This window comes from Cynocephalus volans, chromosome 5 (assembly GCF_027409185.1).
Source record: "Cynocephalus volans isolate mCynVol1 chromosome 5, mCynVol1.pri, whole genome shotgun sequence".
Taxonomy (NCBI): Eukaryota; Metazoa; Chordata; class Mammalia; order Dermoptera; family Cynocephalidae; genus Cynocephalus; species Cynocephalus volans.
The window spans coordinates 84,322,377-84,347,073 of NC_084464.1; the positions used below are offsets into that span (position 1 = coordinate 84,322,377).

The 24,697-nt window shown below is 33.9% G+C and overlaps 1 protein-coding gene across 1 annotated transcript in view; it reads right to left on the reverse strand.

Moving 5' to 3' along the window:
- Positions 1-21,255, reverse strand: part of LCA5 (lebercilin LCA5) — a 33,745-nt gene extending 12,490 nt beyond the window's left edge. Inside the window, exons 1-2 of the mRNA XM_063097947.1 lie at positions 20,924-21,255; positions 16,150-16,679 (exon numbers count right to left, since the gene is read on the reverse strand). Of these exons, the coding sequence (XP_062954017.1) occupies positions 16,150-16,679; positions 20,924-21,122 (729 nt within the window). The 5' untranslated portion in view covers positions 21,123-21,255. The remainder of the gene's footprint in view (positions 1-16,149; positions 16,680-20,923) is intronic.
- Positions 21,256-24,697: the final 3,442 nt, after the last annotated feature.

The following is a 24,697-nucleotide window of genomic DNA, read 5'->3' on the forward strand; positions in this document are numbered from 1 at the left end:
TTTTTTCCAAAAGGAAGTATCACAAAATTCTAACTCTTTAACAGAGAGAAATAAAGGATTAATATAATTTAACAATTTTTGTAAGCAAACCCAAAGGATAACTGATTTTACCTTCATGTACTTTTTATTAATTAATAAAGCAGTATGTACTTAAATAATAATATTGTATTTGTTAAACAAGGTCTATAAATATCAGTTGTTTTAGTTTCTATTCACATCATTGTAGTTCAATTCTGAAGACTGAGACCTTTGTGTAAGCAAGGACTCTGGAGGTCATCTCATTGGTTTACCTTATAAGAATGCTTTTTACAATATTCCTAGAATGTGGACTTTCGGCCTCTGCATAAATACTTCTGGTGGCAAAAAGCTCAATAATTCAAAGGGCACTAATTTCATTATCAGATAATTCCAATTATCAGGAAGCTCTTCCTTGTGAATGAAGTTTCCCAGCAATATCCATTAGGTTTGTATTGCCCTTCTTTTGGAAACATCCAAAAGCAAATCTATTTTTCCTCTTTCATGTGACAGTCCTTTAAATAATGATATGTTTTCCCTTAATTTTATCCATGGTTCCATGTTTCTTCCACTCTTTCTTATAATGCCAACTTATTGACCCCCTGGTTATCCTGTTTACTCTCTGCATGTTAGTTTGTTACCTAAAATTTGGTACCTGTTATTAGATGTGATCTGACCAGTAAAATTAGAGTTATTACCATCTCCTGACAGTGGGCCACCACCATACTTGGTAAACTGTTTTTCCCTTCTGTTAACTTTTTAAGCATCAATATGATTGTTGGTTCATAAACTAAAACCCTATACTTTGTTTTTTGACTTTAATTATTTTCAAACCAGGACTCCCCATACGGTACCCATAAAATAGATGGACAAAAAAATCAAGGACTTATCAGTTAACCTGATTAAATTTTATCTTGTGGGCTGTCCAGTCAGCTCATTGGGAGAGCATGGTGCTGATAACACCTAGGTCAAAGATTTGAATCCCTATACTGATCAGCCACCAAAATAATAATAATAATAATAAAATAAAATAAATTTTGTCTTGCTTGTTTTGGGTCAGATTTTGATACTAGGGAGATCAATTCAATTTTGATCTTGTAATTCATCAAATTAGCTGTCCCTCCTATTTCTGAGCCTGTCATGAATGCCACTTTATTTCATCAATCCATCCATCTATTCACTCTTTTAAGAAACATTAATTCTTTGCCAGACAAGGTGTCAAATGTTGCAACAAATACGAAATCAAATAAGACTTGTTCTTGCCCTTCAGGAATCTGGTCAAATTCACAAATAAACATGCTGAAAGGGACAGGGTCTAAGATGGCACCCGAAAGCACTCACAAAGAACCTCTCCAAGTTGACATTTATTTATCTGCACCCTCTGGGTAGTTACTGATCCAATTGTAAAGCTTTCTAACATTATTTTCAACCGGTCCACATTTCTCCATTAGAAAACAAACCAACATGAAAGACTACTGTATTTACTGTACACTATATCTACTATATATTAAGATATACTATATTTACTAGAATATAATATAGTACACAGTTATATAAATATATATGTATTTGAGGGCACTTCAAAAAGTTCATGGAAAAATAGAATTAAAAGACAACATGAATATTTCCATGAACTTTTGAAGTACCCTCATTTATACAATATACTATCTACATAGTATAAGTATATAAGAGAATTAGAAGATATAGTACATCTTAATGTTCCAATCTAGCAACTCTAAGCAGGAAAGGACAGTTCTAAGTGATCAATATTTTCAAAAACATATTCAAAACTTTGGCACAGATTGGCATCAAGGTTACTGATTGATAATTTCTAACACCTACATCTGCCTACACTTGAAAATACTGGTACTTGCCTTTTCTCACCTTCTTACCTCTCCTAGACTTCTTAACTCCCCAAAGTACACTGACAAGGTTCTTCAGTCCTGGGGTATAACTCATCTGAATTTGGAGACCGAGCTCATTTAAATGAGCTATGTATCTCATTATTTTTTCATCTGCCTTAAGCAAGACAAGATAGAAGCAAACTTATAATCCAATAGTTATGCTTTCTCTGTGCATTACAACTCTACCCTAAGTAGTGGGCCTTGTTCTTCTTGCTCTAATGAACAAGTTTTCTGTTTTCTTTACAATGTTTACAAGCCTTTCTTTACTCTGACCTTTTGTCTTCCAAACAGATTTTACTCCACAGTATTTAATATAGTTAACACTAAAAATAAAACAGATTTGAAATGTGGTTCCTGCTCAGTAGTTCACATATAGAGACTCAGCATATGACAGATTTTGAAAAAATAATTTGTATCTTCTATAGTTTGTAGATCATTTTATGGAAAAATACTGGTAAAATAGCCAAAATTTTAATATTTTAACTCAGTTTTCATTAAAAATTATGAAAAAACACAAAATGTACCATTATAAGAAAAATCTGTTACTCCACTTTTAAATACATGACAACATTCCAAGGATTTTTATAAAATGATAACAGAATAATAAAAAAAAGCAACAGAATGGGAGACAGAAAACGGCAATTCTAATCCCAGACTTGTGGTTCTAGAGACATATGTGATTCTATGTGATCTAGAAAAAGACAACATTAACATCCCTGTCTCAGTTTCCACACCAGTTTAATGTTTGAGTTGGACTACAGAGTTCCCTACAGAGGTGTTTTAGAGGCTGCTCCAGGTTGCTGATAAGTGAGTTTTTGAAGCCATTTCTGCAGCTTAGCTCACCAATGAGAGAACAGTTCAGTCTTGATGTGGCTGCCTGTGAAGAACTGCCAAAATCTGAAACACCAACGGACCAAATCAGCAGTTTTTTAAACCTTAAAAAAAAAACAAAACCCAAAAAACACTAAAGTCCATTGAGCTCAATTTGCAAAGTGATGCACTAAACCATTTCCAGGGTCCTTTCAAACTCAAGAATGCTACCATGCTGTGATGTATTTATTTACTTTTAATTAGTGTACTTTTCTTTTAGTGCATTTTTTAAAATCTCATATATTTGGTGCCTGATAAGTACCAGGCACTGAGCGAGACTCATTATGAACTTTATCTCCATTGTTTGTCACTACCTGCAAAGTTTTACAAACAGGAAACTGAGGTTCAGAGAATTTAAGTGGTACATCTCATCAAAAAGCTAGGATGGTATAAAACCAAAATTTGAACAACATTTGTTTATATAGTGTGTGTGTACGTCTATAAAAATCCCAAGTTTCATTAGGATTTTAATAGGATAAGAGGTAGGCAGTAGTTAACAGCACAATTAAAATATAAACTTAATTTTTATTTGACTTTGAATTCTAAGGCAATAATTTCTGACTCAACTAAATTGGAAAAGTCCATCAATATTTCCACATTAAAGATGCTTTCGTAAAAACGCAAATACTTTAAAATCTCCTTGAATGATACTAACCACAGAAAAGGCCAATTTAATCCTCCCAAATTGGAAAAATCTAATGTTAATTACTCCAAGAAAAACTATTATCCAGTAGCACTCTTTAGAGACCTTATATTAGCAAATAACCAAAAATTATTTTAAAATGCTTTAGTAATCCAGCGACGACATCTTACAGAAATTTTCCATTAGTATACTAATATATACTAATACAAAGACTTATGTTTAATGCCACGCATCTTTTATACTATGCCCAAACAAGAAACCAATATATAAATTAATAAGGGAAGGATTCATTATATTATGATATATCTACACAATGGAATAGTATGCAGCCTTTAAAAAGCGTGAGGCTGGTATGTGTGCATGTGTGTGTGTGTACATGAGGGTACTTCAAAAAGTTCACGGAAAGGACTCCATCCCCAGCTTGGCCGAGTGCATGCCGATCAGACAGGCTCCCAGCCAAAGAAGCCCAAGACCCATGGAGACCATGCACCCTGCGGTGCCAGCACATGAACTACCAGGTAGGCCTCACCGCCACTGCCCAACTCTATTACCAGCCTGGCCAAGTGTGTACTGCAGAGAGGTGCCCAGCCAGAGAGGCCCAAGATCCGTGGAGACCATGTGCCCTGCAGTGCCAGCGCATGACCCAGCAGGTAGGTCTCGCTGACGCCGCCCGACTCCATCGCCAGCCTGGTGCGAGTGTGCGCTGACCAGAGGGGCGCCTCCCAGGAGAGGCCCAAGACCCGAGGTGACCACACACCCAAGGCACCAGTGGGCAACCAAGCAGACACTGAGGCAGCCATGCCAAATTGGCAGCCCCAGCAGCATCCTAGCCAGACAACAGTGTCGAACCAGTGGACCGTGAAATCCCCTGCCACAATGACTAAACATCAAAGGAAGGATACCAGAAATATGAAAAATCAAGAAAGTACACCACTAAAGGGTAATCCTATAGATCCTCAAGCACTAGATCCTATAGAACAAGAAGCCCTTGAAACGTCTGACAGGGAATTACGAGTGATAATTCTAAGGAACCTAAATAAGATACAACAAAACACAGCTAGACAACACGATGAAATGAGGAAAAGTATACAGGATCTGAGAGGAAATGTACAAGAAAATCAATGCCTTGAAAAGAATGTAGCAGAGCTTGCCAAGCTGAAGAATTCATTCAACAAAATAAAAAACACAAGTGAGCATTTAACCAACAGGCTTGCCGAAGCAGAAGGGAGAACTTCTAACCTTGAAGATGGGCTATTTGAAATAACAAAGGCAGACAAAAAAAAGAAAAAAGAATTAAAAACATTGAAGAAATTCTAAGAGAGATATCAGACAACCTTAAACACTCAAATATATGAGTCATGGGTATTCCAGAAGGGGAGGAAAGAGGAGATTGCATTGAAAACATATTCAACAAAATAGTGGCAGAAAACTTCCCAGGTATAGGAAAAGATACAGATCTTCAGATTCAGGAAGCTCAAAGATCCCCAAATGTATTCAACCCAAAAAGGTCTTCTCCAAGACATGTTACAGTCAAATTGGCAAAACTCAAAGACAGAGAATCTTAAGAACTGGAAGAGAGAAGAGTCAAATCAATCAGACTAACATCAGATTTTTCATCACAAACCCTAAAAGCCAGAAAGGAATGGGATGATATATTCAAAATACTAAAACACAGAGATTGCCAGCCAAGAATACTCTACCCGGCAAAGCTATCCTTCCAAACTGAAGGGCAAATAGTATATTTCTCAAACAAACAAAAACTGTGGGAGTTCACTACCACACGATCACCCTTACAAAAAATTCTCAAGGGAGTACTGGGTTTGGTACCTGAAAAATAACTACCACTGCCATAAAATTACTCAAGAATAATCAAAACCACCAGTAAAATAAAAACGCCAACAATGAAGAGAGAAAAAAAAAGAAAAAGAAAAAGCTTATCTATCACCCCAAGAAACCAACAAATACAGAAGACAAACAGTAAATCAGAAAGAAAGGAACAAAAGACAATTAAGACATCCAAACAAAAATCAATAAAATGCTAGGAGTAAATCAACACTTTTCAATAACAACTTTTAATGTAAAAGGATTAAATTCCCCAATCAAAAGACACAGACTGGCTGGCTGGATTAAAAAGGAGGACCCAACCATATGCTGCCTTCAAGAGAGCCACCTCACCTATAAAGAGTCACATAGACTAAGACTGAAAGGATGGAAAAAGATTTACCATGCAAACAGACAAGAAAAATGAGCTGGAGTAGTTATTCTTATATCTGATAAAATAGACTTTAAACAAAAACCATAAAAAGAGATAATGAGGGCCATCAAGAAGACATAACAATCATAAATATATATGCACCCAATGTCAGAGCAGCCAGATTTATAAAGCAAACTCTATTAGACCTAAAGAAGGAAACAGACACTAATACCATAATAGCAGGGGACCTGAACACCCTACTATCAAAATTGGACAGATCATCTAAGCAAGAAATCAGCAGAGAAACACAAGATCTAAACAACATACTAGACCAATTGGACTTGGCAGATATCTACAGAACATTCCATCCAACAACCTCAGAATATTCATTCTTCTCATCAGCACATGGATCATTCTCCAGGATAGATCACATAAGTCACAAATCAAGTCTCAACAAATTTTTAAAAAATTGGAATTATCCCATTTATTCTTTCAGACGACAATGGATTAAAATTAGAAATCAATAACAAACGAAATTCTGGAAACTATACTAACACATGGTATTAAACAGCATTCTACTTAATGACATATGGGTCCAAGAAGAAATTAAACAGAAAATCAAAAAATTTATTGAAACTAATGAAAATAATGATACATCATACCAAAACCTGTGGGATACTGCAGAAGCAGTACTAAGGGGGAAATTTATCACATTAAATGATTACTTCAGAAGAATGGAAAGATAGCAAGTAAACAACCTAATATTTCACATTAAAGAACTAGAAAAACAAGAGCAATCCAAACCCAAAGTTAGCAGACGGAAAGAAATCATTAATATCAGAGCAGAACTTAATGAAATAGAAACCCAAAAAACAATACAAAAGATCAATGAATCAAAAAGTTGGTTTTTTGAAAAGATAAATAAAACTGACAAACCAGTAGCATGGCTAGCTAAAAAAAGAAGAGGGAACACCCAAATAACAAAAATTAGAAATGAAAAAGGTGATATTACAACTGATACCTCATAAATACAAGAAATCATTAGTGACTACTATAAACAATTATATGCCAACAGATTTGAAAATCTGGAGGAAATGGATAAATTTCTGGACACACACAAACTACCAAAACTGAGCCAAGAAGATGTAGAAAATCTGAACAGACCAATAACAATAAAAGAGATTAAAGCTGTTATCAGAAGAAGGCTCCCAACAAAGAAAAGCCCAGGACCAGATGGATTCACAGCAGAATTTTACCAAACATTCAAAGAGGAATTGACACAAATTCTCTACAAATTCTTCCAAAATACTGAAACAGAGGCAATTCTCCCAAACTCGTTCTATGAAGCAAACATCACTCTGATACCAAAACCAAGTAAAGATACAAGTAAAAAGGAAAACTACAGGCCAATATCCTTGATGAATATAGATGCAAAAATCCTCAATAAAATACTAGCTAACAGAATACAGCAACACATATACAAAATTATACACCATGATCAAGTGGGATTCATCCCAGGGATGCAAGGTCGGTTCAACATATGCAAATCAATAAATGTGATACATCATATTAATAAAATAAAAGACAAGGACCATATGATCATCTCTATAGATGCTGAAAAAGCATTTGATAAAATTCAACACTCATTCGTGATAAAGACCCTCTATAAATTAGATATAGATGGAAAGTATCTCAACATAATTAAAGCCATATATGATAAACCCACTGCCAATATCATCCTGAATGGGGAAAAGCTGAAAGCCTTTCCTTTGAGAACAGGAACTAGACAAGGATGGCCACTCTCACCACTCCTATTCAACACAGTGTTGGAAGTGCTAGCCAGAGCAATCAGAGAAGAGAAGGAAATAAAGGGCATCCGGATTGGAAAAGATGAAGTCAAACTGTTCCTGTTTGCAGATGACATGATCCTATATATCGAACAGCTTAAAGCCTCTACAAAAAAACTCTTGGAGTTGATAAATGATTTCAGCACAGTAGCAGGATACAAAATCAACACAAAAATCAGTAGCATTTCTATTCTCCAATAGTGAGCATGCAGAAAGGGAACTCAAGAAAGCTTGCCCATTTACAATAGCCACCAAAAAATAAAATACTTAGGAATTGAGTTAACCAAGGATGTGAAAAATCTCTATAATGAGAACTACAAACCACTGCTGAGAGAAATTAGAGAGGATACAAGAAGATGGAAAGATATCCCATGCTCTTGGATTGGAAGAATCAACACAGTGAAAATGTCTTGGATTGGAAGAATCAACATAGTGAAAATGTTCAATCAAATGTGAAATGTACTACCCAAAGTGATACACAAATTCAATGCAATCCCCATCAAAATTCCAATGGTGCAGTCTCTATGGAAAATGGTATGGAGGTTCCTCAAACAATTGCAGATAGATCTACCATATGACCCAGCTATCTCACTGCTGGGAATATACCCAGAGGAATGGAAATCATCAAGTCGAAGGTATACCTGTTCTCCAATGTTCACTGCAGCACTCTTTACAATAGCTAAGAGTTGGAACCAGCCCAAATGTCCATCATCAGATGAGTGAATACGGAAAATGTGGTATATATACACAATGGAAAACTACTCAGCTATAAAAAAGAATGAAATACTGTCATTTGTAACAACATGGATGGACCGAGAGAGAATTATATTAAGTGAAACAAGTCAGGCACAAAAAGAGAAATACCACATGTTCTCACTTATTTGTGGGAGCTAAAAATAAATAAATAAATACACAAATAACCGGGGGGGGGGGGGGGCAGGAAGAAGACACAACAATTACAATTCCTTGAAGTTGATATGACAAGCAAACAGATATGAGGTTGTTGGGAGGGAGGGGGGAGAGGGAGGAGGGAGGGAGGTTTCTGCAATGGGCCACAATAATCAACCACATTGTATATTGACAAAATAAAATTAAATTTAAAAAAAAGTTCATAGAAAGATTAATATTATCTTTTAATTCTATTTTTCCATGAACTTTCTGAAGTACCCTCATATACTTTTCAGTGAAAAAACAACATATTGAATAATGTGTATGGTACACTCCCATCTGTATTAAGAGGGTATATAAAAACTGACATTGATATACAGACATGAACTTGCACACATACAAATAATTTCTTAACAGTGATTTTTTTTTATGAAGGGGCCTGCAAGCATAGCACAGAAGGGAAACTGATGTTTCACTGCATACCACTTTGCATTATTTGAATTTTTAAAACTTTTTTAGTGCTTGTCTTACTTTTTCAATAGAAAACTTATTTTAAATATTAACACAAAATTGCTTTAATAATTGTCTATTTAAATGGATCGTTTCTAAGGACCCTGCAAAATTTATTTTCTGAAATGGTTTTTAAACTTTACCCTTCAATCATGTATCTAATAATTTCATTGTAAATCTTTTCTCTCCAGAAATGGTAAAATATATATATATACACACACACACACACACACATACATAAATATAATAGATAAAATCTAGCCAATTCTTTGGATACAATTTTTTGGATATAAAAATTAGTAGAATCTCAATGAATATTTTATTTTTCAAGCAATTCTTTTTTTCAAAACTACGAACTTTTCATCTCTCTCCCAAGAGCTAACCGGCCATCCCTATATAGGGATCCGAACCCTTGGTCTTGGTGTTATCAGCACCACACTCTCCCAAGTGAGCCACGGGCCGGCACCTGGAATTTTTCCTCTCTCTAACATTCAACAGTATACATAACAGGAATTTAATAGGAGAGTAAATACGGTTTACCATGCTAAAAACACTTTTTGCACATGAAAGGTTTAAAAGTATGAATTGAGACTCATCAGATTTCAGAACTGAAAGGCACTTCAGAACTCATTCCATTTAATTCCTCAGATGAAGCAACAGAAACCTGGGGGTTAAGGGAGCTACACAAATTCAGAGTACGACAAGAACAGAGCTGACCTCCTGGTTTGACCTCCATTATTCTGTCCTAATTAGCTTCATTTGTTAGAAATAATAAAGAACAGGCAGGTGAGGCAAAGGCAGGGCTTCTGGATTTGGGTTTCTGAAGGGTAAAAGGGCAGGTAACCTTGAGGAGCAGATCCCTAGCCACTAGACTAAGGTTGGCAGGGAAAGATGAAGGAAAATGGACCTACCCGGCCTAATACTAGACAGTTTGATTCCAGTTATGAATATACTAGGAAGAATAAAGGGAAGATAATGTTGAATCAATTCTTACTCTTGAAAATGGTTTACAGTGAGGAGTGATATTACTTTTATCAGGAGGGTTAGGACAAAAGTGGTACCAAACTCAGTAAGAAATGGTACAGTTTGGCACTCACTTAAAAAAACTGCATATTGGGGGAATCCCTAATGAAGCTGCCATCAAAGAAATGCTTTTGTTAAATTAGTGATTCTCAAAGAGCAGTGTGGGAACCCCTAAAGGCTCCTGGGACACTTTGGGGGGTCTTCAATGTCAAAACTATTTTATAATAAGATATTATTTGCTATTTTCACTTAAATTGTATCAGAAGTGTACATGGAGTTTTCCAAAGGCTACATGACATGTGACATTATGTAATGAAACATGTCAACATTTGGAAAATCTGGATAACTCAATAAACCAATATTTTCCAAATGATCAATGCATGATGTTACAAAATCATGCATGGGTAAAAACATCCACTTAAAGGTGAAGAAAAGACTAATGGGTTTTACTGTGACTGAATACAAAAAGTTCATTGATATGGTTTCGGATTCCACTTTCTAACTAACTATTAAGAAACATCATTTGTTAAGTTTTAGTGTAATATCAAAGAAATATCCAGGTATATGAAAAGACTATTAAATATTACTCCATTTTCTAATTACTGTACTCATCTGTGTGAGGCTTAATTTTCTTCATATTTATTAATCATAACATATTGCAACAGACTGAATGGAGAAGCAGATTTGAGGACCCAGCTGCCCTCTCTTAAGTAGACATTAAAGAAATTTGCAAATATATAAAACGATGCCACTCTTGTCCTGATTTATTTTTGGCTTGGAAAATACAGATATTTTTCATTAAAAGATTTTATAATATGTAACAGGTTGTTTATTATAGTTTAAGTGAATTAAGAAATATTTTTAAATATTTTCAATTTTAATTTCCAATGTAGTGAACATCAAAAGATATACCCACATAAACAAAAGCTTATGGGAGCGGGGTTCTCAATAATTTGAGGGTATACAATTCACTGAAAACTTGTTTGATTAAATTTTATTTTATTTAATGACCAATCTGCCAAAAGTTCAATTCCCTTTTGGGTATTTTTATAGTCATTTAGGGGTCCTATTCTTTTTTGTCATGCTTCAGGTATCTCAAGGATTTATATCTATCCATCCAAGAGTATTTCTGAGTTATTAACAGCAACAGAAATTCATCAAATTTGCAGCACTTCGTAAATGATGAGACTGCTTCCTGCCTTTATGGATGTATTTTTCTGTTATTTACTTTCAAACACTTACTGAAAGTTTAAAATTTCTAGCAATAAATACAATTGAAACAGACAAAGATAAATAACTACTAAGGGTATAAAAGGGTCTTGAGAGCAAAAGTTGGCAATTCTCTGCATTACATAACTAAAAAATGTTTTTCTGCTATAAAAGGTAGGCTGTGCGTATGTTGCAGTTTTATTTAAATGTTAAATACTAAATTAATAGTAAGTGTAACTATTAATATTAAAATAAATATCTTAGAGTGGGGATGCTACTTTGACAGGACACTATTCAATAAATTTATTGAAGTAAAAGTCAAAAACAAAGGTATAAAGTCAACTCTAATTAAGGAAGTTAATATGCATAGTCTTATTTAGCTGTCTGCCTTTTGTACAGAGCTTAACAAGTTTAACTTCATCAAGTAGTTCTCCATTCCTGGTATATGGCCCATGGTCAAAGCAAACTATGTTGCACAAGGTAGGCTGATTTCTGAAGAAGGAAAGACAACTGTCATGGTGGTTGTCTTCCATAGATATCTTTGGCTGTTTGTCTCTCTCACCATGTATCCATTTCTAAACTACTGTACTCCTAAATTACTGAAATTCTGTTCATTCTGTCACTTCCATCAGCTAACAAAAATGAGCCTGCACCCAACTTATAGATTGATGTTCAGAGTGAAAATTTTTCACAGCTCTACTAGTTGCAGGTAACCTTGAAGAATGCTTCTCTCTACCTTCCTCCCCAATCCCCCTTAAGAAGGAAATTCAACTAATAAGAGGAATAAGAGTTGTGGCCTAAAATCCTTCCTGGAATGAGACAAGCTAAGAATAAACAAAGCTGCCTGCAACAAGTTGCAGCTTAAGGACAGACTCTTAAAACACAGAGCTACACCAAAAGAAAGGCAAAAAACCAACATCATTTAGATAGCCATCCGTAGGAAAGAATGGCACAGACCTTACAGATAGCACTACTAGGATTTTACCGTAACTTCAAGGGTACCAAAGCCTTTCTGGGGTATAGTTAATTTGCAAAATAAAATACCACAACTGAGTACATAACTTTCTTCCTTAAACAATTAGTTGTACTGAATATAACCTACTGAGTTAGAAGAACAAAGATTAACTTAGTGTTGGATGAAGTAAAATTTGAAAAACCGAATGAGGCACAAAAACAAGGCAAATTTCATAGTAAAGTAAGAAACTCAATAGTAAATATTTCAAATTCTGGATTGATTACTGATATTATGAAAGATATAATTACACATAATGGATTAAAAATTAAAGGCTTCAGGAAGTATGAAAAAGTAAGCCAAAAAGTAGAGAATAATTACCCTCAGGTTGGTTGATACCCCATTCAAAAGAGCCCTGGTATGATGTGACAGCTGAAGTGAGATTATTGATTTAAGAGAAGTAGGTTCATAATACCATATTAAATGTTGATTTCAATATAATTTCAATTACAGCAGAAATGAAACAGTTCAGACCTACCAACCAAACTTTGAGGCAGAGTTTATAAACCCAATACTCTTAAAACTTGACAGTAAACTTCCAAAAACAAGTCATTCTTTTGTGCACATGAAACATTCACAACCCCTTGTGAAAATAATTTTTACAACAAAAATGAGTTTTGAAATTAGAAGATAAAAGTTCAAAATAACTTTCTATCCAGAAGGAATTGATAACATTTACAATTCCTCCAAAGAAAATGAAATATTTAGGTATAAACATAACAAAATATGTACAGATCTGTATCTTGACATTTATAAAATAATTATGAAAGAAATCGAAGATGACCTAAATAAACAGAGAGACATATTGTGTTCAAAATTGGAAGATTCAACATAGTAAAGATGTCAATTCTGCACAAATTCATATATGTTTAATAAAATTCCTATCAAAATCCCATGAAGGTGTTTGTAGATATAGACAAGCTTATTATAAAATTTATATGGAAAGGCAGAAGACCTAGAGTAGCCAAAATAGCTAAAATTTAAAAAATGAAGCATAACATAAGAGGAATCACTCTAACTGATGTTAAGGCTTACTATAGAGCCATCAGTGGAGAGACAAACACATAGATCAACAGAACAAAACAGAGAATATAGGATTAAGCCCACAAAAATATGCCCACTTGAATTTTGATAAAGGTACCAAAGTAATCCAATGGAGGAAAGATAGGCTTTTCAACAGATGATGCTGGAACAACTGGGCATCCACAGACAAAAAAAAACAAAAAAAAACCTTGACTTAAACCTTACACCCTATACAAAAAAAACTCAAAATGAATCATGAATTAAATGTAAAACATAAAAGCATAAAACTTACAAAACATCAAGTTATATATCTTAAATATACACAATTTTTATTTGTCAATTATACTTCAATAAAGCCGAGGAAAAAAACTTTTGGAAAAAGCATAGGAGAAAGTCTTTGAGGCAAAGGGCAATAGGGAGGGATAGGCAAAGTGCTCTTAGACTTGACACCAAAGCACAATCCATAAAAGAAAAGGCTGAAAAACTGGACCCCATCAAACTTTTTCTCTGAAAGATCTTGTGAAGAGGATGACAAGACAAGCTACAGACTGGAAGAAAAAATTTGCAAACCACATATCTGACAAAGAACTTTTAGCTAGAATATATAAAGAACTCTCAAAAACCAACAGAAAAAGCACAATCAATCCAATTAGAAAATGGACAAAAAATATGAACAAAATGAATAGATGTACAGATGATAAATAAGCACATGAAAAGGTGCTCAACATCATTAGCCATTAGGAAAATACAAGTTAAAACCACAATGAGATGGTGTTACAAACCTGTTAGAATGGCTAAGATAAAAAAACGGTGTTAACATCAAATGCTAGCAAGGATGCGGAAAAATTGGATCACTTATACATTTCTGGTGGGAATTTAAAATGGTACTGCTACTCTAGAAAAGAGAAACAAACATATACTTAACAACTGAGCAAGTGCACTTTCAGGCATATATCTCAGAGGAATGAAAATTTATGTTCACACAAAACTCTGTACATAAATAGTCATAGCAGCTTTGTTAGTTAATAGCCCCAAACTGGACACAAACCAAATGTCTCTGAATAGGATGTACCATATCACTGTGGTACATCCATACTATCGAATACTACTCAGGACTAAAAAGGAAATATTGATACATGCAACAACTTGGATGGAACTCAAAGGAAAAAGTGAAATCTGCCAAAGTCAAAAGGTTATATAGTGTATGATTTCATTTACACTACGTTGTTGAAATGATAAAATTACAGAGATGGACAAATTAGTGGATGCCATAGGTTAAACAGAGGGGAAGGCAGGAGGTGGCTATGGCTGTAAAAGGGTAACACTAGGGATCCTTATGATGGACTGTTCTGGATCTTGACCGTGGTAGTGGTCACATGAATCTATATATGTGATAAAATTGCAAAGAGCTAAATACACACACACACACACACACACGTGAGCAAGTGTAAAACTAGTGAAAGCTGAATAAGGCTGATGGATTATATCAATGCATCACAACCAATTTCCTGGCTATAATATTACATTACAGTTATGTAATATGTTACCCCTGGGGGAAACTTGGTGAAAGGTATATAGGAGGGATTTACTATATGATTTTCTTACAACTGCATGTCATTCATTCTATAATTAACTCAAAATAAAAAGTTTAAGAAACTTAAAAATCTAATATAAAGAAAAAAATTGAGAGCACTATACAGTTAACTACTTCAAAGACTTATCATTACAGATGACTGATTTTCATGCTCCCATGTAAGCAGCCACATAATTTATCTGCATCTACAACTCAGAATCTACAGGTTTATCTCATTTTTCCTCCCTTCCTTCTTTCTCCTCCCTCCCCCACCACTCATCAACCCCCTTCATAACTGGTTATAAGATAGAACTGCAGTATATAAGGGTGTATATGTGTGTATGTTTGTACTGCAGTTTCATGTTCTCTCTCTATATATATAGTTTTATACACACACATACCCAGTTATCTACCATATTTATTAATTAGCATTCCGAGCTCTTCATTCCTAATTTAAAAATCCATTATGTGGCAGGTTTTAATTACCCTTTAAAAATAATTAAAATGTCAGTTATTTGCTGTTTATGGCCATAGCTGCTTCCAGTACTCACTCCCACCCCACTTCCTGGGTAAGTAGTCCTTAAGAAAAGTTTCCATATGTTTGCTTTGCACTTTGAGCCGAGCATTGGTGGAGCTTATATAATAGGATATCTTCTGTGCACTGAAACAGAAGATAATGATTACACATTTTGGAGAATAAACTAGGCACTTTTTCTGGCCACTGATGTATGCTATATTTAATAAGCCATTGCCCCAGGCATGCCATTGGTATACTGATCATGGCATATTATACAGACTAAGTACTGTAACACTCCATGTATTAAAAACACCTAATTAATATACTGCAGAAACCTAATTTATACGTGAACTTTCTTTGCTCAGAGAGCTCTCACAGCAGGTATTATTCTTATACTTTTTCCTACTTTTACTTTCCAAACTACTTGTCAATTCTAAGCAACAGAACCTGACTCACAGCTTCTTTTATATATATATATAAAAGAGAGGGGGAGAGAAAGAGAGAAAGCAGGTGGCATCTAATAGCTCCCTGTGTAAAAGTAATGGGCTAGGGCTCTTTCCCTCTTTCCATTCAAGAAAGAAATATTTTTAAGAGATCTGCTGTATTCTCAGACTAGTTATTCAATATTCTCTCACACACCTGCATATCAGTTTTTATTTTGGGGACCAGGGGCACACCCTAGGTCTATGGAATTAAACACCCATCAACATGTGGTTCATTAATGTATACAGTCTTTCACATCTTTCTTTTAAATATGCAATCTTAAATCTTCCCTAATCTTGTACTCAGAAAGACAACACTAAAAACAGTTTTTATTTCTAAACAAATACCAGACTGTTATGAGCAGTTTAAATAGAGCACATTAAATGCCTACAGATAAACAATCCAAGACAGTACAATTAGAAGCTGCAGAAATTTTACCTTAATTCTTCTCTCGGTGTCATCTAACTTTAACTCTGCTGAAAACAGTTTCTTTGCCAAATCATCTCGTTCAGGTAGGTGCCTGGCTTCAGAGATCTTTTTCAGTTTCTGCAAGGAAAATTTTGTCCTAAATAGTTCACCTTCTGTATCTTTCACCCTTTTCTCAGTTGCCCGTTCTTTCTCTTGAGATTTTCTTAACCGTTCTTTGAGTGCTGTAATCTCATTGTTATGACGAACAATAAGTTGTGAGATTTCATTTTCTGTATCTTCAAACTTATTCAGGGCTTTTTCCTGTCTGTACTGAAGCCTTTTCAAGGCCTTATTTTCTTTTAGCAGCTCAGCTAACTTGACCTGGAGTTCAGATACTTCATTCTGCAACTCATTGATTTTTAGCAGTCTTGCAGAAAGAACCCTTTTTGTAACGAGATCAGTATCTTTCCGAAGTGGCTCTCTGTTGAGGCTCTGGGAGCGAAATCCCACTCGGACTCCCTTTCTGCTCGGTAGACACTTAGGGCTTGGTTTCCTAAGGACTAAAGAAGAAAAAATAACAACATCAAGTAAAAGCTGTACCAAATGAGCTATTATTTATTCACCCTAACACAAGTGTATCTATAACATTCATTAGTTATTTTTGTCCTGAAAAAAGGATTTTTACAATATTTAAATATCAGGTTTTATTTACAGCTCTCAATATGTTTCTATTAAGAAAGGTTTGAAATCCTTTAAGGTCAAAAATATTTTAATCTATTAAAAATGATATCCTAAAAATTTATGGATTATTATACATTGCCTTAAAAGGTGGCAGCATTGGGCTTTAACATTTTTAACTTTTTAGATAAGATGGCAAATCAATTCAAACATAGGTGTCATCAGAAGTAGCATAGCACATGATAAACATTGAACAAAACACTATGATATTCAAGTCATTTGTAACAAGATATTTGAGATTATTTGAGATGTGAAAACACATGCTTTCTCTAAATTAATTACAACTCTTTATTTGGGAAAACAGGATGATAGCATATTGTACAGTGAGAAGATTTGGGTTTGGGACTCAGATTTACCAATGAATAACGCCTTGGGCACTTCAATTAAGCCTTTCCAAGTCTATTTTCCCTACCCATAAAATAAGGATAACACTGCCTACATAATTAGATTGTTCTAGAATTAAATGAGGTATGCATATAAAACAGCAATTTCTATACATTCTCTATTAGTAATAATAATTTACATCCTATTTATCAGTGAAAAAAATGGCAAACAGCAGTACAGATGTGTTTCTAAATGCTTTCTTAGGGGATTTCTTTTGTGTGATGTTCAAATCAAAAACATCTGACAATTTGAGAACAAGATAAAAACAAAAAATCACATTGTAAAAAAATAAGCATATGCAATCTCTAAGTGTACATATTAAATCACAACATTTCTTGAAAATTTGGAATAGTATTTTTTTTACTGAAAGTTCATTAAAAGTAAGCCTCAATATTTAGAGTACCTGCCCTTTAAAAGAGGCATCTGGAAGTCTGCCACAGTTGAGAATAATAAACTTTAATCTCCAAGGTGACTGCATTTTTTTCAAGGAGGAAATGCATTCCAGAGTGAAAAAAAAAGAAAAACCTATAAGATCCATTCTTTCCCTCCCCATCTTGCTAGCTGTGGATACATGATTCCATTATGTAAACGAGTAAAGAATAACAAGTAATTTTTACAATTTAACATTATAAAGTTTCATTTAAAAGATGGAAGATTTTATATTAGCTGTTTTGAATGTGTACTGATTTGGGATTCCAGCTCTACAAATGATTGAATACATGAAAGGAAGTGGTATTAGAAAGAAATGAAGGAATAGCTAATTGCAACTTTGAAATCATGCAATCCAATATGGTAGCCATTAGCCACATGTGGCTACTGAGAAACCTGAAATGTGGGCAGTCCAAATTGAGATATGTTGTAACTGTGAAACACACACTGGATTTTGAACACTTAATTTAAAAAGAAAGAATGCAAAATATTTCACTTTATGTAGAAATGATAATATTTTGGATATGTTAGGTTAAATAAAATGTTACTGAAATTAATTTCACCTGTTTTTCTCTTTTAATGTGGTTACTAGAAAATATACAATTACATATGTGGCTTGCATTTGTGACTTGCATTATATTTTCACTGGACAGTATTGCTTTACAACGTAATTCTAAATTTTGAAAGTTTATCATTTCAATTTTCTTTCTTTCCTAATGTACTGAGTTAACAGAGTTTTGTCATATATGCTATTACAGAATATATATTCAGCTCTTGGAATGACAGCAACTTTATACATAAAAATGATTATACATAAAGATCAATGTTGTGGTTCCAAATCTCTGACTTTTATGTATAAAATTACATTGCTCAATAAAAAAGATTTTGTACAAATAGCAATTTGTTTCATTTTAAAAGTTAAAACCCAAATAATATAAGAATAGGAATAAAAAATTTTCACTAATACTTTATTTCAACTATTTAGTAAGATACAAAAGGGTTTCCAAAAACAACTTTTTGACATCCTAAAAATCAGAATATTTATTTTTAGCATATTCTGTTAGTATGATGACAAACTTATCATTAACCTGAACCAAAAAATATTTCCCAGCTTTAACCTATCTTTTTAATTTACATTTTTAAAACTATCGAGTTGCAATACAGTGCTAAAAGGAGTGAGAAGAAGATAATTGGCTGTTGTGTATGTCATTCTTCATCTGCCCCTTGTTAAGTTGCCACCAAAAAGTGGGTGGGAAAGTATTTCTTTTATTCCTTCAGATGTTAAAAATAAAATATGAATCATTTAAAAAAACATGTAGTAAAAATAAACTATGCATCTACTAAAAAATCAGGATATGTTTTATTACTGATAAAACAATAGAATAAATATGTAACATACAGACATGTATAACCAAAACTACTATTAAATTTTGTCATTATGCATATAAATCCTGATAGAGCACTAATTTTATTTTTAAAAATAATAAAATATACTGAAAATTAAAAAGGAGGGTGAAGGAAAAATAATGTTATAAAACATACAAATCTGTTATTTAAGATGCTGTTTTAGTCATGTTTTTTCCATAGTTTAGTCTACATTGGTGATTGCAATTTAAACCATTAACAGTGTTTAAAGAAAGGTATCAGTTTGGTCTTGTTGCTTGGTCTAAGGCAGACAAATTACCACAGATTTTAATTTAAAAAACTGCAAAGCAGAAAACAGTACAAGTCATACTGAAGACAAGAAATGAAATTTTCTGGTTGATGCTGGAACTGTTTTTTCACAGCTTTTTCTCAATTATCTTCTCAGATAAGGTATGGCTTACAAAGTTCCAACTCCTGAATTAGGTGGCCTTCTAAATTGCTTCTGGGGAAGGAGGGAAAAAAATTAAAGTATTCCTACCAATAGCATCGTAGGTATGTAAACTGTTTCTTGGGGAAAATAGGTATTTTCTAACGTTCAACTCTAAGATCTGTTTGTTTGTTCTTAATTATACAGGAAAGTTTAATAACAGATTGTGCTCTCAACTACCAAATCATTACTACCGCCTCTTACTGAAACAGATTTGGAGGAAGAGACCAAAAAAAAAGCAGCATTATACTCGCAGAAAAACAAAAGGAAAAGAAAAGGCACCTAATTGTTAGAAGTACAGTTATCTCCAAGAAGGTAGACTGGGGGGTCCATGAAAGGTTGTTTTCAAAAAGCAATATATATTCTTTATAGTTTTTGATGAGCAAATATTACTTTTCAAAGTAAAAATTTAAGGCAAATTTCATTCTACCCTCGCTTAATCTTTTCAATGACTAATCATTCCCCACAAAAATAAACAGGCATTATTACATTAGCATAGGATGCCAAGTATTTCATGATGTGGCCCGTTTTCCTTTCAGCATCTAATTTTACCACTCCCTGCCCTGCAGTCTAAACTCTTACCATTCTAAGCTACTGCTGTTATAACTGTGCTGCATTTATTGATACATATTATAATTACTTCATTTGCTTCAGCTTATTTTTTTCTATACTGTTCTTGTAGTCCTTATGTATTTTGTTACTATACACAATGGAGTTTACTTGACCACAGATTTATTGAGATGAAGAAGAGATTTATAGAATATTACATACTCAAATATGTATTAATACCTAGTTCCAGACTAGTAATATTTTAATAAGAAAAATTATTTCTAGTGATTAACCCTTTTTCCATTGTAACACAGTTTAACAGAAAGTAAATTAGACTGGTAGTCCCAAGTTCCAAATTCCAGTCCAAATTCATTAATTTGAAATTCTGCAGTAAGAACTGCATTATCTAGAGTAATTTTATTCAGTCTATAAAAATGCCCCTTAATCCCTTTATATCAATGACTTTTCCTACTTTTTAGAAATGAAGATACAGAAAAGTACAAATATTTTGTGATTTTTTTTTTTTGCCTTTACAGTACCTCAGAAACTCCAAGACAAGCATTTATTTAGGAAGAAGAAAAAACAAAAATGAGAAGCCTTAACTATGTTACTTTCTTTTGTATATTGTATGACTTTAAATATAACAAAAGGTATTACATAGTACCATAAGCAATATTTATACTCATGTAAATTTATAAACATATATTCTATTCAAAATGTAAATCAGCCTACTACTACTTGTATGTATGTGACAATACACATACTAACCGAAGAGGTTCATTCATACAAGTTTTCCTTAAGCCCTCAAAAGGAGTCTTCTAGGTCCACTGGACTCTTTTAAAGAATACTTACCTTGGTGATGCACTTGGCTATCTGAAATTTGTCTTTTAGGATCTTTTCCCTTAATACTTGCAGGTGAAGAAAGATGGACTGGTGTTGACTTGTCAGAAGACTGTGGTGAAGTTCCAAAATCAGATGAATAATAAAAGTATTGGTGTTTGCCTGCCTTTCTTCCTTGATCAGTACCTGGACTTCCTGCTCTTTCCCCCATGGTTTTAAAAAACGGTCTCTATTCACATAATTTCACAGATTCTTTTCTCCAGAAGAGTTCATGACAACACCAAAAAGTATTTTCATAGTCTTCAGATCCTGGTGATAATATTCATTTCCATGGAATTTATTTTCTCCATGATATATCTTTAGTCCACAATTCACATTAGCAACCAGAAGATACACTTTTTTGCCCTACAATTAAGGACGGGGAAGGAAGACTTCATAATGTGGTCATAAAATAAATTTCTACAGTTAATATAATGAAGGATACTAAAATAAAAATAACATTCAGTTTATAATTTTAAATATAGGCTATAATTTACCTATATTTTCACATATAAATTATTTATAGTATAGTATTTACAGAAAAGACAGACTCTGTCATAGCCTAGACAGATAAGATAACATGTAGATTATCTGACATATATATAATTGCTTCTGAATAAACGTTAACTGAATTTGACTCCCTTCAATCTTTAAGAGTTTTAATAAACACAAATGCTGGATTTTAACAGGGCAATAATGATCAAATAGCCAGTTTTTTCTTTTCCCGTTGTTTTTTTTTTGGTAGGGAGAAGAGGTGGTGATGGTGATACACACCTGCTAATAAGAACAAAGAAAAGTAAGACTGACTACATAAAAATGTAAACTTAAAGTATGTAAAAAAAAAAAAACGAAATTAATAGAAAAAAATTTTGATGAAAAACATTTGTGAGCATGACAGAAAAATGGTTACAATCCTTAACACATTAATAAAAACCTCATACCACCCATAAGAAAAATATGAAGTCAAAAGTAAAATGAGCAAAATACATAAGACCTAAGACAAGCAATACAAATGACAGACACATAAAAATATTCAGCCTTCAGATACCATTTTTAAAGCTATCAAAGACTTTTCAAAACAATAACCCTCAATGCTGCCGGAGTTGCCATCAGGAAAAGATCCATGTAATTTTGGGGAAAAAAGTTGGCAAAATGTATTAAGACTTATGCCTTTAACCTTTGATCCAACAATTCCACTCCTGGATTCCAAGAAATAACTCTAAAAATAATTCTAAAAATAGAAAAAGTTATGTGCAAATGTTTAATGCAAGCACAGTGCAATTTTTTAAAAATGGAAGCAATCTAAATGTCTCATTTGCAAAGCAAGGGACACATGAACACCAAAATAGTGTCTGTCTGGGCAACATGGATTTTAGATGATTTTATTTCTCCCTTAACGTATTTTTGTTGTTGTTGTTGTTGTTCTCTAATATAATAAAATTGCATTACTTTTGTAATTAGGATAATTATTTTTAATATGTGGAAGAAACAAAAATCCCATTGATGAAATTAGCATTAAACGTATAGTGGTTCTGGTAATACATGAAAAGATATATGCACAAGGCAGCACTACTACCATTCATCATAGCACAATTTTAAGTAGTAAAAGACTAAAACAACCAAAATGACCATCAATAAGGAACTGGTCTCATAAACTATAAACATCTACACAATGAAGTACAGTACTATGAAAGTATTAAAGGAATGAGGACTATCTGTACACTGATCTGCAGTCTGGAGTAATCTCCAAGATATATTAAGAAAAGGAAGATGAAGAAATGCATATATAATATGCTACTATTTACCAGAGGAGGGTGATATACATAATTTTTTATATTTTTCAAAAGTAGAAAGATACATCAAACACTTAATGGAAAAAAAGGTGGGGAGGGGTGGTTTTCTAGGGCAAAGCTGAACAAAAGAACTTTCAGTGAGGACAGAAATGTTCTATAATCTGTGCTACCTAATATGGTAACTGGCCAGATGGCTACGGAGCGCCTGAAATGTCACTAGTATGACTAAGGAATTAAATTTTATATTTTATTTAATTTTAATTAATTTAAATTTTAAAAGCCACACATGTTGGTGGTTAGCTTATTGAACAACACAGCTATAGGGGAAGGGAGGAAGCAGAGTGTAGGGACAGGGATAGAGAAGCTAGACTTCTTTGTGTATAACTGTTTTGTAGACTTGACTTTTGAAATTATCTCTAGAAATTGGATTATTAAAAAGCAATTTGTATAAATCAAAAGAAAATGAAACAAATCAATCTGACTATATATACAGTTGGTGGGAAAACCATACAGATTAACTACTTTGAATGACTTTAAAACACAATGGCTTAACTGTATATCTCCAGTGAGATATATCCTAATGACAAAAGAAGTGCAAAAAAAAATTTTTAAAAACATTCTCAGAAATCACATTGTTGGGAAAATAGAATAGTTTGGTCAGGGCCATCTCCTTGGTTCCAGTTGGGTGTGGTTTTAGCACATCCTTTGTAAGCAAATTGTGTGTGTGTGTGTGTGTGTGTGTGTGTGTGTGTGTGTGTGTGTGTGTGTGTGTGTGTGTGTGTGTGTGTGTGTGTGGAGTTAGTGTGCATGCACAATTTATCTTTTAAGTTTTGTTGCTATGCTTGTGTTCTTGGTGGGGGGGTGGTGAGAGTAGTTTTAGTGAAGCAGGTGGGCGGGTATCTGCCTTGGGTGTCCACCTGGCACAGCCATGCTTTCCAACCTACAGCTTTGAAGGACCTTTTGGCCAGTTACCTAGCTCATAGACCTGTGTGTAAGGGGTCTGGTGACCCAGCCTGGCATGTGAGGGGTCTGGGGACCCAGTCTGGCTTGTGCAGGGTTTGTGACCCAATCTGTGAATGGGCTTGAGGGGTCTGCGAGCTCCAGACCCAGCCCAAGCTCAACAACTGGTGTAGTTGAGTAGCCTGACAATTGGCCCATTTGGTGCAGGATTACTAGGAGGTAAAAGAGCCCAACAACTGGCGTGGTTAAGTAGCTTTACACACTTTGCTGGCACTGTTATTCTCAGACTAGTACATGGATGTTGTAAAGTAAAGCAAATGAGTAATTATTGTTGGTTTGGTCGGGCACTAGAATTTTCAACATGGAAAAAACAAATATAAGCTAATATGCACTCATATGAGTTTTAAAACTCTGAAGTCCAAAATCGGAATTAGGAGTATCAATATGAATTTATGATGGCTTTTATCCTTTTTTTAAACAAACAAACAAACAAAACCCAAAAAACCTATTTCTTAGCTCTGTCCATTGAAAAATCCTAGAAACACAGAACTAGTAGCAATGAACATTCCTAGCAGCCAGAGATAGTATCTAAATACTTAAATACTATTTCCCATTAAAAGGAACTAAGCTCCTTGTAAAATGCCTAATTCCACGTCTAAGGAAGGAAACTTACAAGAGGAACCTACAAATCTAGAAATTACATCATACTAGAAAACAAGGAAGCTACTATCAGACACTACTGATAGAGTGTCAAAAGGCCTCAGAAGCTAACTTGAAGAAGCTTCTACTAGCCAAAAATAAGACTTCTCATCATCAATAAGAATTAGATCAGCAAGGGATTAAAACACATCAAATATGTTTAAATCCATGAGTTTCTATGATATATTTATAAAAACTAGTTGGTCACCTTTGGAAGATACTAGGGAACCTACACATTAATTTGAAAATTAGTATGTAAAGGAAAAAAATCAAACATTTATCTTACCTATATTGT